General features: G+C 46.8%; 1 protein-coding gene across 4 annotated transcripts in view; it reads left to right on the top strand.

Moving 5' to 3' along the window:
• The window catches only part of Fkbp5 (FKBP prolyl isomerase 5), a 70,868-nt gene extending 52,287 nt beyond the window's left edge, over positions 1-18,581 (top strand). The window contains exons 7-13 of one of the 4 annotated variants that reach the window (XR_004518218.1): positions 428-518; positions 3,048-3,131; positions 4,197-4,322; positions 10,841-11,026; positions 12,795-13,034; positions 13,554-15,921; positions 16,348-16,431. Coding sequence is in view for 3 of the 4 variants with exons in the window: in XM_033766405.1 (XP_033622296.1) it covers positions 428-518; positions 3,048-3,131; positions 4,197-4,322; positions 10,841-11,026; positions 12,795-13,034; positions 13,554-13,661 (835 nt within the window). In the remaining variant the exon portion in view is untranslated. Of the gene's footprint in view, positions 1-427; positions 519-3,047; positions 3,132-4,196; positions 4,323-10,840; positions 11,027-12,794; positions 13,035-13,553 lie in introns of those variants that run through there. The other 3 variants (XM_033766405.1, XM_010605340.3, XM_019204711.2) reach the window with 3 other exon arrangements.
• The last annotated feature ends 1,031 nt before the right edge of the window (positions 18,582-19,612 follow it).

Here is a 19,612-nt window from a genome sequence, read left to right as displayed (position 1 = left end):
AAAAAAGTGTATATATATATATATATTCCTCTAAGGGACCATCACTGTAACAATTACTGTGGCCATGTCTCCTCCTCTGTCCTTATCGCTGATAAAGCTTAGGGAGAAAGTCTTAGGTGCTAAAAATAACCAATATAAATTCAAGCAGAGAAAAAGGCATGAGCAGGCTGTCTCAAGTAATACAGGTATTCCATTACATACGTATGTGAAAGAAAAGAAAAGCAAACCTAGCCAGGATTCTAAAAAAGCCACAGAGGAATACTTGGCGCTGTGTCTTCTGATGAGCATCTGGTTTGTCTTCAGGGTCTCTGATGTGTGTGGCTTGCACATGACAGCTCTGTGCTAGTGCGATGCCGCAGAATACCAGAGGAAGTGCCTGGAAATACACCAATTCTTTTAAAGTTTTATTTTTTACTCTCCATTTCAGATATGGTTTTGGAGAGGCAGGGAAGCCTAAATTTGGCATTGAACCTAATGCTGAGCTTATATATGAAGTTACACTTAAGAGCTTCGAAAAGGTGAGAAAATACCAACTTCTGTACAATAGTGGTAGTTCCTCTGCACCACTTCCGATGAACTCTGTTACTGGGTGGCATAAAGAGTCGGTGTGTCATGCTTCTCTTTACCAGGTTGGTCTTGTCTCCCACACTGCTACGAGAGCATGGGACAACTGACATAGCACAGCTGATACACAACCGAAGAGCTCAGTGTTCTTATTTTGTTCCTACGTGTCAGCCTTTTTTTTTTCTTTTACTTTTTGGTTAGAATCCAAGACTTGTTCCCTTATTTGTTCCTAGACTTGTTCTTTTTGTACTTTTTTTCCTGGGTTGAGGACAAAAAGGTTCACATACTGCCAAGCAGTTCCTTAGGGGAGTGGGGCGCAGCTTCTCAGCGCTGAACGGATTGTACCCTTCTCAGGAGTCACGAAGAGGCCTGCACTGTGGCTCCAGATTATTATCCCAGTTGCCAGCCCATGGGAGCCTCTATTCTGTGTCCCACCAAGGACACAAGAAAGAATGTCTGCTAATCCTGGGCCTTTGGAAATTTTTTCACACCTGTCAAAGTAGAGAAGCAAGAGACTTTAAGTTGCCTTGAGCTCCAGAAAGAGTCTGCCTCCGTGGGTGTTTTTCCAGCCCAGGCCCACCTCTGGAGGTTCCCGGCGGTGTGAACTGGACAGACACGCAGCACATGCCTGAGCCACGGAATCTGTCAGCCAGCTACGGCCCCTGTGTGATCAACGCCCATTTCCTGGAGCTCCTCAGAAACTGCCTTTTGTGTTTCTGTTTTATCTCCACACGGTGCAGTCCCCTCCATGCTCTATACATTAAACTTTGGGCTAGGAATGTAGCCATTCATATTTTATTAGACTTCGAAAGGAAATTGTTTTCCTGTGGGCTTGAAACTGTGGGCTGAGACAGTGTGGGGAGGACTTCTGCCCCCACACGGGTCCTCCTAATCAAACCCCTCCCATAACACACGCTCTTCTCCTGGTATCACTTGTTGCCGAGCAACCTGTCACAAAGGCCTGCTAAGTCTTCACTGGCCCTTCTGTGCCGTCTTCACAGCACCTCGAGGTTTTATTAAGGAAGAAGCAAACAATCTTTAGCACATGGCTTTCCCATTTCCCTTGTTATAGAGGAACCCCACCCTCCCCTCCTCTCTGCCTGTTTAGGAGAATTCTCACTCACTGTGGTGTGCCGCAGCAGTCCTGCGTCAGCCATCTCTCCACGAGTATTCATGCCACCCTGCTAGGTATCTGCACACACGACAAGGCTTGTGATGCTGTTGGGGCAGTGCGGTTTAACTCTGCCTTGCAGTAGTAAGACTATATTTATTCTCCAGAAAGACTGAAGCCAATATGAAAAATGCAAAGGGCCCTTTTTAGCCAGGCTTTTAAATAATTAGGCTGAATTGTTCAGAGGCAACGTGGGTTGCCAAAATATTAGTATCCCCCTTATTCCTGGCTGTGGCACCAGGAAACAGACGCTTAATTATCATGTCCTGGCCCAACACACACCCACACATAACCCCCCCGCTGGAGGTGGAACCCAGGGCCTCATACATGCTAGGCAAGTGCTTTACCACTGAGCTGCACCCTACACCCTTACTAATTGTCTTTTGAGTACAGAAAATTTTGTAGTTACCCACTATACTTCATAATTTATGTGCACTAAATAGCAGTAGCCACATCTGTTACCATTTTCCCAGAAAAACCCCAATTGTTCTTTTGACTTTATGATCCTAAATTTAGCCATTCATATGGAAAATGCAGTTGTTTTGGGTTGTATCTGAGGTGGTAGAGAGTAAGGGTACCCAAAATTTAAACTAGCAGATGACCATGAGCTTATTTATTTACAGCTCTGACATGATGTTTCTCTTTTTTTTGTGTGTGTGTGTGTGTGCCAGGGATCAAACCTGGGCCCTTGCACTTGCGAGGGAGGCGGCAGAACCACTGAGCCAAATCCCTGGCCCTCTGACATGAGCTTTGTGCTCTCAGTTGTACATGAAATTCCCCAGCTACACATCTGCACTGTGGTACCATTCAGAGTCTTTGGTATATCTTGGTTTTTAGAGCAACAGGTACCTGCCCCAGAATTTTGAAAATTCTGTGTGACTATAAAACTGTGACTTGACTACTGTAGTGTTCCCATTTCAGAGTTGAAAAACAGACTTGGAAGAAAATACTTGTTCAGCTTAGAAGAGCAGTTTAGTGGCCAGGTTTGCAGGAGGGAGCTAAAGGTCCCGTCTTCATTGGCTGGCCTGGCCTTGTCGTGCAAAAAGTAACTCTTTGCAGTGCTCCACAGTTTAGGCTCTTTACTGTGCTGTGCCCACCCCACTGCCCTAGACAACATGGGTCAAGCTGCAGTGTGGCCATCATGGAAAGTGAGTTCTTGAAGCAGCAGAAAGAGCACTAGTCTAGCAGTGGCTGGCCGTGGCACACGATTGTGACAGCCAGTGTGTTTTGAGATTTGGGTTGGTTCTTCAGGGCATCAACCAGTGATTTTCCTCATGTGCTCATCTAACCATTGCCACAAATTTACACACAGGCCAAAGAATCCTGGGAGATGGACACCAAAGAAAAACTGGAGCAGGCTGCCATTGTCAAAGAAAAGGGAACTGTGTACTTCAAGGTGTGTGAGTCCCTGTACAATCCTTTCCGTTTCAAAGGATTTGATCAGGTGGCAATGAACTGTGCTGATGTTCCCTACTCTGAATTCTATCAACACTCTCCTTGGTAAGAATAAGCCCTCATTTTTACATGTCTGCCAATTCAGTCTAAAGAATGGTGAGAAAAGAGTGATTCAATACGAACAAAAATACACACACCTCGTTTTTACATTGCGGTCCAGATTGTAACCTCCTGTAAAGGCAAGACTGAGCCTGGCTTGCCCTCCTACCACTGAATCACTGAAAGCCTAAAGCATCTTGCTTAGTACATCGACAGAATAATTGTTAGCAAGTAATAGAATTCACAGGAGCAAGTGTCACATCATTTTCCTTTTCACTGTCTTGTTGAAATCATCAGGGCATGTGACAAAAGGAAAAAGAATATGCAGATTTCCTTCAAAACAAATGTGTACTTATTGAATATTCTCCCCAAAGTATTGTGTTACATGTGCTTATATGTAAATATAGCCAAGGTGATGGTTTCCTTAAGACTTGTTATTATTGCTCTTGTTTTGATTTGCTTTAGTTGGAGGGGGGCTGTACTGGGGATTGAACCCATGCCCTGTGTATGCTAGGCAGGCACTCTCTTTACTACTGAGCTATATATACAGAGCCTAAGGCCTGTTTTAATAATAACACCTCTAACCGGAAAAAAAATGTATTCTCTTTAGCTATTAGATAAGAACAGCCAATACCTCAACAAGAAGTCTTTAACGCTTACTTAATATAAACAAAAAACACATCACTACTTACCAGTATTGCCATAACTGAATGGCAAAATGAAGGTATCATCTAATGATGGCAGCTGGTACTGACACATCTCCCAGGGCTGGAGCAGACGCACAGTATCCAGGTTGGCCATGCACAGGTTTGAGAAAAAACTGACAGGAGAGGAGGGTTAGTTACCTCTGACGGCCACAATGATCCCATGAGGCATTTCAGAAATTCCTGAGTGGTACTTATCATAGGTTGCTTCTCAAAAACTCTTTTACCTGTCACGTGTAGGAAAGTGATGTTTTCTCCCTTAGATCTTAAATCTCCAGATGCAAGAAAATAAAAACCACACTTCGCTCGGTTCTAATTGGAGTGCTCTTCCCGGTGCTCGCCTGCCCCCAAGACTGCATCTTCTGCACAGCAAGCAGGAAGGGCTTGACGTAAGAGCTAGAGAGTGGGGATTTTGTCAAGGTTTCTTTCCTTTTTTCCTATCTCGTGTTTTCTTTCTGCCATTCCAATCCATGAGCAGAAATCAGTGATGTTTTTCAACAGTATAAAGCAAGGATGCATAAAAATACTTTCACAAGTCTTGTTGGAGAATCTGCTATAAGACATGCCATTGAGTTCGTAGCCTTGTCTGGAGAAAATGCTAACCCCAGTGAAACAACCAGAGCATTATGCAAGAGAGTATAATCGGCACAAAAGGAACACAGATAGACAGCAGCCTGTACACTTTCTGTTTTTCAAACTTTGAGCCAAGACCCATGATTGGGTCATCAAGTCGCTTTAGTAGGAGCTGCTACAGTGTGTAATAAGGTTAAATCTTGTTACATAAAACTTTTTTATTTTGAGTGGGTACAGGGCTGTATTTTAAAACATAGGTTTTACTGTGGTCTGTAGTCAAATTTGATGTATACAAGTTTAAATATTTATTTGTAATTAGTACACATACTGAGATAATGTGTAGGTCACCAGAAAGCACGGGGGTATGACAGAATGAGCTCTAAATGAAGAATTTGGAAAACTGGGCTTTATTGCTCTTTAGATAATTTAAAATTATTGAAACACCCAGAGATTTTTATTTTTACATGGAAAATGAGAGATTCAGGCAGTGGTTCTGCCGCCTGCCTCGCAAGTGCAAGGACCCAAGTTCGATCCCCGGTACCAAAAAGAAAGAGGGGGGGAGGGGAGGGAGAGAGAGAGAGAATATAAATGAGGGAATTACACTAGAGCATCCCAAGTTCCTTTCCAGTCCTAAATTTCTGTGAGGTGTCTGAGCTTATGAGAACAAGTTGATATTTTAAAAATTCTGTTTGAGTCTATTGAATACTTCAGCAGTACTCAAGATTCCAAATGGATTATTTTTTACCCAAATACATAATACACTAGAACCAAGAAGATTTCAGTCCAGATTATAGGTACAGAGTGATAATTCCTGCCAGGGATTTAGCTCAGAGGCACCATGCCTGCCTGGCAAGCACAAGATTCCCGGTACTGCGAGGAAAAAAGAAAGACAGGGAAAAACCAACAACAGCAGAATGATAGTCCTGGCTTCCGTAAATGATCTAACTATGCTGCCATGTGCTGTGTGACAGCGTTTCTCGTAACAGTGGACGGCTGATGTGACAAAGGTCCCAGAAGAGTATAAGGAGCTGGAAAGTTCCTGCCCCCTGCTGGTGTCAGAGCTGTGCTAGTACTGTGGTGCAGCGCGTCACTCTCCTGTGGGGTTGCAGGAGTGAACGGGCCTTTTTTTTTTTTTTTTTGGTACCAGGGATCGAACTCGGGTCCTTGCGCTTGCAAGGCAGGCAGCAGAACCACTGAGCTAAATCTCAGGCCCTCCTGTGTGCTTTTTTTTTTGGTACAGAAAATCAAACTCAGGGCCTCTTGCTGTGCCACTGAGCTACATCCTCGGCCTTATGTCTTCATCTTTAACAAGGATTTGAAGAAGTAGAGAAAAATATTTTAGAAGAAATAAACTTATAGATGGATCTAAGCACAAGATATTTTGTACAGTTTTCAGTATGTTTCTGTTTAAACTAAGTGTTATTCCAAAAGAGGGAACATTTTAAAACAGTTCATAAGGTAAAAAGGATACAGTAAGCAAAGGTTAATTTATTATTGCAAAGAATAGCATTTTTACTAGAGTGAGTATAGCTCACGTGCACCCCGTTTGTAGGTCCGCGGTAGTAGGCGGTGACTCCCTCTACCCTCCTGTGCCTCCCGTACTCTCACCTGGAGCGCCTTCCAGGCCCGCAAGCTCCTCTCATGGTGATGCCCTAAACAAGTGTACACTTTCCGCTTGTATGGGTGGAATAGTTCACGGTGTCTTTTCTGTGTCTAGATACGTTGAAATACATAGGCACCGTGTGTTACAGCTGTCTAGCGTTCAGCAGAGTAACAGGCCTTGCAGGTGCGCAGCGTAGGAGCGGGGCCACACCACACAGCCCCGAGTGCAGTGACCAAATTCCCTCCCAGTCACTTCCCAGAGTGCATCCCCATCATTATTTTATCTATCGCCCAACTTTTATATAGCTTCTGACATTTGACTAGAATATCTGCTGAGTGCAGTAAAATGTCTTCTGCTTAAAAAGTGTTAATTGATTGCTGAGCATGTTCAGTAGTGAAGTGATGCCCTGAAGCTGTATGTGATGTATAGCTGTATCCTGAGTACAACCAGAGACAGCTGGAATTGCTGATCAGTAGCAGAAACCAGCACTTAAGTAGCTGTATTACTGTGTTGCTCATTAAAGTCATAACTGCAACCATGATTTGTATATTTCATGTTATGAGCCTTCTTAAAATGACTGATCTTTGAATAAATTCTGGGTCAGCAGCCACACATATGGAACATACTATTTTTAACATGCAATTTGATAGACAAGATCTTTTAAAACATTAGTCTCGCAAAAAAATTAAGGAAAGGTTCAAAAACACTGATCTGAGGGCTGGGGATTTAGCTCAGTGCTTCCGCCGCCTGCCTCGCAAGCATAAGAACCCGAGTTTGATCCCCACCCCACCCCCCAAAAAAACACAAAACACTGACCTAAGACTTTTCTCCCAGAATTTCTCTGAACAGTTTGTGTCACTAAACACTTCCCTGAGGCACCTTCCTAATTGTACATGAAAGACCACAGCGGTGATCCTAGCTGCAGCTGTGAGCTTCAGAGTGGTGGGGGGATGGTCTGCGGCAGACACTCTGGTCCCATCAAGTCTCGGGGCAGGTGCTGTCCCCACCCCGTGCCGCCTCTTTCCAGGGTGTCTGACTTGATGCATGGTCTGTATGCAGCGTGAAAATCTGTGTTTCATGCACATCGGCTCTCCATTTGTACTGACCTGTAGGCTTGGTTTACACCTGGGAGTGTAAATCTCTTCCCCTTCCCCCTTCTTCTAAATGGGAATCATTGTGCTGATCAGACTGTGAAACCTCCTGTCAACCTCCAGACACTCATGAGAAGAAAAGTAGGAGAGGACTCTTCATTTGCCTTGAAAATAATTACCAAAAATAAGAACCAAGATCGATTATGTAAAGGTGCAAATTTCCAATGATGAATGTCATTGTATACCTAAGATGTACCAATAAAATTAATTTTTTTTAAAAAAAAAGGAAGATAATTACCAAGCACAGGGAGCAGCAGCCTGGTACTGCGCCAGGCACTGTGCAGGCAATTTCCACAGACATGGTTCTTGTCCTTCTAACTGACAGTGCCTGCGGGACACCATCTCTGACTGTCCCACCTGGGCAGTGTTTTCCCTTCCAGTTTGGCGAGAGTGCAAAATATGACCCTACAGTGCTATGGGGTTCTTGCGCCCCCTTGTGCTCCTGAGAAAGAAGGCAGTTCTTAAAGCATGCTCCCTGAGGATGACCATTCACCTGTGGAACTGTTGGAGACAAACCAAACTCTGCAAGGTTTTGACCACCCTTGCTGAACCAAGATATTAGTAATCAGTTTAGACACAAATCATTTTTGAATCTAGAAGAGTCCACCTTGCCTTTTTTCCTTCTGTGTGTGTGTGTGTGTGTGTGTGTGTGTGTGTGTGTGTGTGTTTAGGGAGAGATACTAGGGGTCGAGCCCAAGGGCACTCTGTCACTAACTTACATACCCACCGCCCTTCCTAATTATTTATTCATTTATGCATGCATACTTTGAGTCTGGGCCAGCGGGTCCGTGTCTGATGAGGACCTCTCCTTGGATTGCCCGTGGCCCCCTTCTTTCTATGTCCCACATGCCTTCCTTGGTTACACAGGGGGTGGAGTAAGAGAGGAAGGAGCTCTCTGTTCTCTCTTAATCGGGTACTTACCCATCTTAAGGGGCCTCACTCTCCTGACCTCATCTGGGCCTCTACTTCCCAGAGGGCCCCATCTCCAAGTACCGTCACCCTAGGCCTTAGGGCTACAGCGTGGAAATGGGAACGGGGGCACGCAGTGTGGTCCATAGCAGGCGTTTCTAATGAAGAGAGCTAGTTTCTTACTCCCACGTGAAGGTTGTATCACGACCTTCTGAGGCAGAGTATGACAGAGAATTTACTGCCTTTCTCCTGCATAACTTCAGCATCCGTTGCCACTGAATTTCTGCAGCAAAACTGATGAAGTCAGTCACCCCTTCCACAAACAGGTGATTTGTGAAGAAGGGTGTCCGGGGGTGGGATAGCACCCCGTGAAGACCTGGGTCCTCGTGGTCACCAGAACACCCATGACAGGACTTCCCTGCGGTGGGCACGGCTCATGACTCATACCACGCACTTGAAACCTTCATAACAGGCCCTTCTCTTAGACTCCCTCTGTCTCTTCTCACACAGCCGCTGGTTGAGGGTTGGAGTCATTGGGGGGGGAGGTGCTCCCTGCTCTGACATCAGTGGAGCTGACGTCCCGACAGGTGTGGCTGCTCTTCCGCCATCCTGTAGGGTGTGTCCTCTTCTCGGGCCTGTGGTGGCCTGTGCCGGGGAGCCCTCACCTCTGTCCCCGTTTTTACCAGCTGTTACTCCGTGTTTCCATTCATCGTAAAGCACATTGTCTCCGCCCCACACTTTCTCGTAGAGAGCATATGTGTGTACTTGCATATACATACGTATATTTATATACTTTCTATTCATATGATGCATTTGTTTACAGTTAGAATTGTCATTGGATGGGAGCAAAAATATGTGTAGGAGATTTGTCTCACACAGTTGACTAACACTTCTGTGGTTTGTGTTGTTCCATAGTTATTACTTGTACTCGCTGCTGCTGGTCAGCTACATATACTCCCATTGCCTTTAGGTCAGCCTCCTGTAGGCTGTGGACCAACTCTGGCCCACTGCCTGTTTTTGTAAGTAAAATCTCACTAGGAAACAGTAAAGAGACAGTATATAAAATAGGTGAAAACATTTGCCAGCTACTCCTGGAACAAAGTACTACTATCTAGGATCTATAAAGAACGCAAAAAAGTTAGACACCCCCCCCCGAGACCAAATGGGTAGGTGAAATGGACACATCTCAGAAAAAGAAGTACAGATGGCCAATAAATACAGGAAGAAATGTTCAACTTCTCTGGCCATTAGAGAAATGAAAATTAAAACAATACTGAGATTCTACCTTTCCCCAGAAAGAATGGCCACCATCAGGAGATCAAATAATAACAGATGCTGGTGAGACTGGTTGGGGGACGGTCCTTGTACATTGTTGGTGAGAATGTAAACTAGTACAACCTCTACAAAAGTCAGTATGCAGATTCCTCAAAACACTAAAACTTGGCCGGGGATTTAGCTCAGTGGTGCTGCCGCCTGCCTTGCAAGCAGAAGGTCCCGAGTTCGATCCCTGGTACCAAAAAAAGTAAATGAAACAAAACACTAAAACTAGAATTCCGTTTGACCCAGCTGTTACCCTTCTAGAGATATCTTTCCAAAAGGGCCGGGGATTTAGCTCGGTGGTTCCGCTGCCTACCTTGTAAGCGCAAGGACCCGAGTTCAATCCCTGGTACCAAAAAAAGAGATCTTCCCAAAAGAGTTAGAATCACAATATTACAGTGACCCATGCATAGCATGTTTATAGCAGCATGGTTCATAATAGCTAAACCTTGGAAGCAGCCTGTATGTCCATCCACAGATACACAGATGAGTGGATGGGTAAAAAAAATGATTTTTTTTCAGCTTTAATTGAGTTTATTGGTACATTTTAGGGATACAGTACAGTTACATTCATTGTTGGGATCTTGTACCTCTACATGACAGAAAAATGTATTTAAACACAATAGAGTACTCGCTATAAAAAAAGATGTATTTGGGCTGGGGATTTGGCTCTGGTTCCATTTGATTCATTTGTAGGACAGTGGATGCACCTTAAAACCATAATATTAAGTGAAATAAATCAGACAGAAGCTTAACTCGCATGGTTTTTCTTGTATGAGAAACCCAAGATCTATCTAGATTAAGGAGCAAAACAAACGATAGTAAGAAATGGAGACAGATCTTCTGAAATTGGGGAGGGAACCAAGAGGAGGGGGGGGAAGGGGACGTCGAAAGCATCAAGATGTGTTACTCCTGTGCACCCACCCCCATGAGGAGTGTAGTCATTATATAGTACAAACCCGTACTAATACAAAAGTTTTAAATAGGAGAACATTTCACTAGGACACAGCCACCTCCACTTATACACGCCGGTCCAGAGGTGCTTCTGCCCCACAAATGACAGTTGAATAGTAGCAACAGAGTCTGGTTTAGGTGGCTCGGGTTTGCTGCCTTTGGGGCTGGCTCTTGACGGCAGTATTTACTATGCAGTGCTGACCACCAGGAGAGAGGAGCAACTTCCCCTTCTGTAAACTCGGCTGTTCGCCATTCTTCTGAAAGGTGGATGAGTATTCGCACCAAGGGACGAGCCAGAGGGACAGGTGGACCGCGGGAAAGGCTGGTGCAGAGCTATGCGGCTCGGGCGGCTCGGGCGGGGGCTGGACAAGCAGTGAATCCTAGCTTTCTTTCCTCCTAGGGAGGCAAGTACATGCAGGCGGTGATTCAGTACGGGAAGATAGTATCCTGGCTAGAGATGGAGTACGGTCTGTCAGAGAAGGAGCTGAAAGCATCTGAATCCTTTCTGCTTGCTGCTTTTCTGAACCTGGCCATGTGCTACCTGAAGCTCAGAGAATATGCCAAAGCTGTGGAATGCTGTGACAAGGTAAAGGCGCCTCTGGTGTGGCCACGGCCACATGTGGTCTCTTCACTTCCTCTCCACCGAGGCTGGAGGCTTTTCCGTTTTGTATATTTATTTGCATGTTTAGGATTATTTCTCTGTGTAAGTTGGGAAATTCAAAAAGATTTTTATTACAATCAAACTTTTCTTATACTTAAGAGTACTCGTAGCCGGGCATGGTGGCGCACGCCTGTAATCCCAGCACTCGGGAGGCTGAGGCAGGAGGATCACTGAGTTTGAGACTAGCCTGGGCTGCACAGTGAGTTCCAGGTCAGTCTCAACTACATAGTGAGACCCTGTCTCAAAAAAGAAAAAAAATACTCATGATACCTTACAGATAAAAGTTTTGATAAAATTAAGCAGTTGGCATCCATGACCTTCCTTCCCCCTTGGAGTTTGCTGTCAAAGTGAGCACGCAGGGATCCCCGTGACAGCAGATTCAGGGCTCTCTGTACTGGACTGCACCCGCTCCTGGGAGGGTATATAGGCACTTCCTGTCCCTGTCACATGATACATAGGCGAATAATCTGAACGCCCACAGAGCACTTGTCAGCCCTCTCCATTTTTATGTTTCATCATTGCTGCTGTTTCCCACCTCGATAGGAGGCACTCGAGCAGTCCGACACACCGTTCTGACGTTTTTTGCCCACCTAGTACTGGCCGCATCTGGTTTCAGAGTGAATACTGCATGTTAGCTGATAGGTAACGCTGAAACTTGGATGCCTCTTAAAAGATAGACAAAGCAAGAAGAAAAATAAAAAGCAATTAATTTTATGCATTTTGTAAGGTTTTTAAAATTTTTCTTTCATTGTTGATACTGGGAAATGAATCCAAGACCTCACGAATGCCCGGCGAGTGCTCTCTGACATACATCCCAACCTTTTGTTTTGAGATAGCCTCACTATGTTGTCAAGGTTGGTCTTAAACCTGCCACCCTTCTGCCTCCACCTCCCAAGTAACAGATGACAGGCATGCACCACCCTGCCTGTCCCCCATTCACATCTTTTGACTAAACAGTCCTGTAATACCTCTATCAACCCTTTGTTCTCCTACTTGTCTTTTGTTGATTGTATCTTTCCCTAGAAAGCTTTACTATTTACATGGTCAAATCTGTCTCTTTTTTCCCCCTAGGGAAAAAGTCTTCACTAGCCTAACATTACCAAAATAATGATTATATTTTATAACTGGGGGGTGTAAATTGATCTAAGTTTTTTTTTGCATTTATAGTGTGAATAATTTTATTCTTTTCTATGTGGGTAGCCGCTGTCCCGCCCCGCCCCGTTATTACAGTGTTAGTCCTTTGCCTGCTGATTTGTTCTTATCTACAACATACATGAGTCTGTTTCTCAGTGCTCTGTTCTGTTGTGTTGACCTGTTTCTCCATGAACTAATAATCAGACTTTGAATTTCAGTAGCGTTGTAGTAAATCTTTTCCTTTGACAGGATAAGTCCTCCTTTTCTTTTCCAAAAGTGTTTCGGCCACTCTTGGCCGCTTACTTTAAAATTAAACTCTTGCGGACTCTCTCCTAAATATAAAAAATTAACTTGAAGTCATATTAAATTCAGAAATTGGCTTGAGTGGTGCATTTTGATCAGTATGTAATTGCCTAAAGCTCCTCTTTTAGTACACCTTTTCCACCTGCTTTTGTCAGAGGGCTTTACTAAGCTGTTTAATTGCTGAATTTCTTATTAAAATCCTACAAGTGAGCAGGGCTCCGCCCACCCTTTCTAAAGAGAGACCATCTGTCCCTAGGCCCTCGGACTGGACAGTGCCAACGAGAAAGGCTTGTACAGGAGGGGCGAAGCCCAGCTGCTCATGAATGAGTTCGAGTCAGCCAAGGGAGACTTCGAGAAAGTGTTGGAAATCAATCCCCAGAATAAGGCCGCCAGACTGCAGATCTCCGTGTGCCAGAAGAAGGCGAAGGAGCACAATGAGCGGGACCGAAGGATCTACGCCAACATGTTCGAGAAGTTTGCGGAGCAGGATGCAAAGGTGGGTGCGAGCTGGCCACTTGGGCTCTGCTCTGAGAGGGCTGAGGGGGACGACCTCGGGCAGACGGCCCAGGACGCACAGAACCCTGACGTGAGGCTGGCGCGCGTCCGGAAGTGTGGGAGGGCCGTCCGCTCTCGGGCACGGGCTGAGGCCCTGCATGTCCACGCTCACCATAAGCCCGTCAGGGTTTCTTCACGTGCTGCTTCGTTGTTGGGACTTGGGGTGTTTACGGGAAGCAGTGGCCCCACTGTTCACACTTGACCCTGAGAGTCGGGGGCCAGCAAGAGCAGCGCTGTCTGGAGACAGTCGCCATACCTGGTCCCCGCCCGGCCTCCCCTGCCAGCCGGACTGACATCCTTACCAAAGCAGAGGGAAAGCTCCCAGCAGGGCGATTGGTAGCACAGCCCTGCCTTACCCAGCCAGGCAATCTAAATGAAATCGTAATGGTAAAAGCCTAGAGGAGCCAAGATTGTGTACTTCTTTTTCTCTAACCTTCTTGATTTCTTATTTCTTCCTCAGGAAGAGGCCAGTAAAGCATTGAGCAAGAAGACTTTAGAGGGAGCCAGCAGTGAAAAGGGGACAGAAAGTAAAACAATGGAGGAAGGGAAACCTGAAGGCCACCTATGATGCCACGCCAAGGAGGGAAGAGATTCCAAAGAACTCAGCCCCTCCACCTTGGGCGCTCACCCAACTCAGGACTAAACAGTGTTTAGTGTAACGTTTGTTATAGTCTGTGTGATTCTGGAAGCAAACAGCACAACCAGTAGCTTCCCAAAAACACCCACCCTGCTGCTGCCCTGTGGATTCACTGAGGGCTGGCGTGGGACCACTCCAGGTGGGGCGACAGCAAGGCTGTGGGCGCAGATAGTGCCAGCGGCCTCGGTCCAGCTCATTTCAGTTTGTCAGCTCTCAGTATCCACTGCGGGACCTCTTGAGGTGATGCTAACAATTCGGCGTGGATAGATTTTACATTTGAACTTTTTTTTTTTTTTGGTAACAGGGATCGAACTCGACCTTGTGCTTGCAAGGCAGGCAGTGGTGCCACTGAGCTAAATCCTGGGCCCTACGTTTGAACTTTAATAGCACTGCAGAAAACTTTAAAAAAAAAACACGTAAAGAAATTCTCCTCTCCTAAGGGCAGGAGGGTGAGGGTGACTGAAGTGCTGTGAAAGCAGCTGGTTGCATCTTCACCAACAGAACCGCAGCAGAGGGGCCAGGGGTCCCTTCAGTCCCACACAGTGTCACAGACTCAAAGCCAGAGCCTCGGAGGCCACTCGCTTGCTGATTGGCTGCTTCCCAGCCCCTGCCCAGCCGGCATCCGCTGAGCGGGAGTCCTGCCGCGTGCGAACACCTAGAGGGTGGGGAAGGCGAGGCCAGGGCAGGAGTTCCTGGATTAGCTCCCCTGTTTGGGGTGAAATTTGGAGGTGCTGAAATGTGAGAAGAGGAGTCAGAATTGCGCTTTATCTTCCCTTGCTGTTCTTCTTAGGAAGTAATGACAGTACCTCGTACTTCCTGCCAGCTTTGCTGCTATTCAGCTTGTTTCCATTCTAAGCCTTGCTATGAAGGGTTTAAGACTTGTTCTTATGCTGTCTCTGACCTGGAGTTGATTTATGTACTTATCCATTAGGGTCTATGCGGATTTCATGTCCTTTTTTTTAATTATTGGCTCATAAACATGTGTGTTGGTTTATGGAACTTTACACTCCTCTATCACACAAAAATCGTTTCGACTTTTTACAGCTTAGTCTCTTCATTTTTTTAAAGGTCTGTGGGGTTGGAAAGTATTTGGTCTGTACCTGCCGGGTTTCAGACAGACGCTCCATCTTCCTGTGCTGCTCGCCGCTCTGTTCCGGTTAGTAGTGAAAAGGTGACACGGCTTCCTGTGCGGGTGCAGTGAACCTAAATCCCCAGTACCTGGGCACTGACTTAGAGCGAGTCCTAAGTGGCCTTTCGGGGAAGCACATGGGACTGAGCGTGGCCTTCTTCCTGCACCTAAGACAGACTCAGGAGCGCATCTGTCCACCAGAGGAACCATTTGCCTAAACCATGAACACCTCACTTTCTTAGGTCCTAAAGAACACTGGCAGTTACCCTTTTGATTTGGTTTTATTTTTATGGTTTTAAGGAAATATTTTCATTACCGTTAGGACCTTAAAATCTAAAAATCAAGTCGTTTTCTTTCATCCCAGTCTTCTCTGTGGAACAAATGGAATTAAATCATGAGGTTTTGCCTTCAATGATAACTAAAACTCTGTAATTTCCCATTTACATTTCTATCTTTCATGCAGTATTTCTTTAAAGTCCCTCTCTTGCTTAGGAAATATGAAAAGCAGAAGTGATTTTTGCTTATTTGCTTAGCTGTTCAGTATTTTCAGCTCTATTGACTGGAGCATAATTTCAATGAGGCCACTGAGATTTGAGCCTGAAAAGGTTACTTTAGCTTTTTGCAGGTAGCAAACGAGAAACTGTCCTGAAAAATCACGTGACCTGGTCAGCTGCTTCCCAAGTGTGTGTCCTGGGCCATGAGGCCCATGAGGCGGGTGTGTCTGAGGGGTGAGTGGCTCCATCAGGTGACGACAAGGGTGCCTGTCACCACTTGAGAAGAGAAACTTCGTATGTTCTTGTATCAAATTCATATTCTTACACAGTTTGCATAGAAATCAAAAGATTGTCTTCAAAGCAGTGTTAGATTGCATACAGAGTGGTCAGCATATGAAATTAAAAATTGGTTTAAAAGATCATTTAGATGCACTATTTTGTTCCTTCAATAAATTTTTTTAAATGTTATTTTCCATCGTCCTTGTTTTTGCTTAGTCTTCAGGAAAGCTTTGGTTGGAAAACCATGAGGGGGCCACCTTGAGGACATGAGGCATCAGAGCCCCAGCAGGTGACAGTGCCTTCCCTGCTCTGGCACAAAGCCTGAGGCTAGCCCTGGGGCCAGGGCAGTGGGATAACGTGTCTTTGTTAAGATGAACCAAATAGGCAAAAGGGGTTGTTTCCATGAACTGGCAGATATTCTACCTTTTAAATGATTTTAAGATAGATGCGATTTGGGAAGTGAAATTTATTCAAGTTTTTTTGAGGCAGGGACTCCCTTGTAGTTCATGTTAGTTGGGTTTGTTTGTTTGTTTTTTTTGTTTTTCCGGGATCAAACTCAGGTCCTTGCGCTTGCAAGGCAGGTGCTGGAACCACTGAGCTAAATCCCCGGCCCGGGAAATGAGATTTAATTGTACCCTTTAATAAATATGTGGAACGTAAGCGAACCCGTCTTGGGCGATGCCCATGTTGAGCATGTTTTGCTTTTCTTGCATAGTGCATTGCATCAGATACTCATCCTGCCGAACTCCAAAGGCCTGAGGAGAAGCTGTCGGCTGCACCCGTGAGTCCTGCTTTCCACACTGCACAAGGTGCGGCGGTGCGGGGAGGGCAGCGCACCTTCTGTAGGACCCTGTGGTCGGTGCAGGTTCTTTATTCCAAGTTCTTAGCTTCATCTCTGTATTTGAGTTCCTCTCCTCCCTCTGTGGTGTTAAAGTATCTGTTAATGAAATAACACATTATCTGCTTTTTTTGCCTAAGCGAAAAGTCAGTTGTCTGGTTCATAGCATCAGCAATCAATGAATGACCCATTTTTTGGTGGTGCTGGAGACTGGACCCAAGGCCTCATGCTGGTGAGACAGCTGCTGTGTGTGGAGCTGCAGCCCAGGAGAAGCGCTGCGGCTGCGTGCACTTGACCTTCACAGCGCTGCGGACCCATCCTTCACTGTGGGCCACTGGAGCCCTCTGTTCTCTGAAACCATCAGCTTCATTGGTGACAAAATTCACGGGATTTAGGATTAGTTCATGAAAATCCCAATGCTCAGAATGCCCCAACCTGGTCACTCACGCATCTGCACAGCCGTGACTGACAGGAGTGTGCAGGAGGGGACATTCTCTCGCGGCTGGAACCTGGGAGGCCTCCGGGCTCGCCTTCAGGCGCATCTGGCCGATTTCGGAGGAGCTTGGGGATGCATATGAAGAGAAAACAGGCCCAGGATGCAGCTCAGCGGTTCTGCTGCCTGCCTCGCAAGCACAAGGACCCGAGCTCAATCCCCGGTACCAAAAGGAAAAAAAAAGATGCAATAGTCTCAGCCACTTGCATTGTTTATCATCGTGACCTTAGTATGGTGCAGGAAGGGCATCCCGTGCGTAGCTAAGGAAACCTCTGACGGCTTCCGCGTGGAAACAGCTGCAGCCTGTGGAGGAGGTGGTCTGAGCACAGCCCACAGCGCAGCAGTCCTCCGTCTCCTGAAGCTGATGAAACCCTGGAAGGTTGAGCATGGGGTGGACCCTGCATGCGACACAGCCGGCCCTCGGTGACCAGGTCACCTGGCGTCCTTGCACAGATCCAAGGTCGGATGTTTTCTGGCTTCAGGGGTCACTGCACTGGCATGGGGATGGGGTCGTGGTCTGCAGACTTACCGGACACTGGGTGGACTCGGGACGCGCAGCACTTCGGAATAAAGCTGACGTGGGTATCTCGCCCGAGTCGAGGAGGCCATCTCTTGCTTCTAAGCAGGCCCTGCTTAAGGCAGATCGGGGAGTGGGCGCTTGTCTTTCCAGACCTCTTGCTGGGTCTCAGGGCCTCACCGCGTGCCCCTCAGAACCTGACGGGAGCAGGCAGAGGCAGCTGCTGTCCCACTCTGCTCACTTGGAGCATCTGTTCAATATGGGTGACTGGAGGGATCCTGGTTTTTCCTTCACATAAACTGGGGGCCAAGATCGCTGGTGCTGCATACCCACTGACGACAAGGGTAGGGCAGGCAGCTCCAAGAACGGCGCACAGGAAAAGCCCTGCGGCCACGGTGTAACTGGTCATCACTGCCACCTAGAACTCCTCCTCCTGTGTGCCAGGCGTATCACCTCTACATGGACCTCCCAGAGGGACACAGGATGTGGCTGTGCTATCATTCCCACGTTCAGAATCACACAAGGTCATGCCCTGGCTAAGCCAGGTCAGAGGGGAGGGATTCTGATCATCTTCCCCTCTTGGCTTAGTTGACACCTTATCCGTACACAAACGACTGAGCCTTCTTGAGATGTTAAATATCCTTAGCTTGGGCCCTTTAGGGTCTGTGTCCTCATAACCCCTTGCTCTAGGCACTGTGGTTTGACTTAAAGTCATCTCCCTGAAGTTTCTGTCTAAAATCAGGCCAGAAGAGCAGGCAGTTAATGATAAGACTTGGGTACCTGGCTAACCTGCTAACCTGATGGGAGGTCTTTGTGTTGTGTCTGCTCACGATGTTTCCACACTGAGGGCTCCTCATTTTTTTTTTCAGTCTAAAAATTTAAACTCACCTGTGCACTGTCACCCTCTGTATGGACCAAACTCTTCCTAAAAATGACAGTAGCCTGTACATGTAGATAGTACAGTGTGATTGTGCCCTTCAGAGACCCAGGGACTCCTCCATGACGTCGCCCCCAGCATCCACACCTCGGCACCGTTGTCCTCTAGTGTGTAGTAGGTGCTCAGCTGGCTTCCTGGCTTTTTTTTTTTTTTTTTTTTGGTGCCAGGGAATATAACTTGGGTCTTTGCACTTGCAAGGCAGGCGGCGGAACCACTGAGTCATATCCCAGGCCTTAGCTTCCTGTCCTTAGAAGGCAGCCTCTCCTCTCGGTGGCCTTTCATTCCTATGACTTCTCGAGATGGGGAGAGCAAGGTCACACTGTACTCTAGTTAACCTTGCAGCTTGATTCTGGGTCCTGAATTCCCTCGCCAAGTGATGAGCCACGGCGCCTCGATTGGGCAGTCATAACTGCCAGGTGGGCCCATGGCCTTCACACTGCATGGATCTTAACGATACCCAGTCACAACTGCTAACAGCTCAGCAGCTAGAACAGATCAGGTGGAAAGCAGAGGGCTTTGCCAGCCCCTAAATCTGCTGTGAACTCGGCACTGCAGCACTGAGGAAAAGGACCAGGTCCCAGGGCTCAGCAAGTTCACAGATGAGAAAAATGAGGTGGCTGGCTGTACCATTGCCAAATATCTGCCACCTACTGCTCCCTACGAATCAGGCACCGGAATAGGAAACTCAATTTGGCGTCTCCAGCCCTCCTGATCCACGCAGCCTCGTGGAGGCCTGGCCGGGCCAAAGCCCACCGCAGTGACTGCAGGTGGCTCTTCTGCCCACGCGCAGGGCCTGTGTGGAAGACCCCAGGCCCCACCTGAGGACGCTGGTCTCTGGCCTGGGCCCCGCTTGATGGTTTCCCCTGGTGGAAGAGTTAATCTCCTTGGAGAGGAACCCCGCTCTTCCAAGGTGACCCGGGCAGAAGTATGGGCACCAGGAGGGAGCCACATCCTCAGGCAGGGCTGCCACCTGAGCTGCCAGGTGCCCTGTGCCTCACCGGCCACTGGAAGTACTGAGTTTCAGGGAAATGTGCTTTTTGTGTGTCTGAATTAGAACTCCCGTTAGAAAGGTGTCGCTTCCAGATCATTCTGGGGAGCCCGCCCCCCCCGGCCCCAATCTTAACCATTTTAAAATGCAGCATTCTGTGTTGAGTATATTTACATTACTGTTAACCAATCTCCAGAACTTTTTTAT

Source organism: Fukomys damarensis, unplaced genomic scaffold (assembly GCF_012274545.1).
Source record: "Fukomys damarensis isolate Sample0158 unplaced genomic scaffold, DMR_v1.0_HiC HiC_scaffold_20, whole genome shotgun sequence".
Lineage (NCBI taxonomy): Eukaryota > Metazoa > Chordata > Mammalia > Rodentia > Bathyergidae > Fukomys > Fukomys damarensis.
Note: the sequence above shows the minus strand (reverse complement) of the source record. Positions and strands in the feature narration are given on the sequence as shown.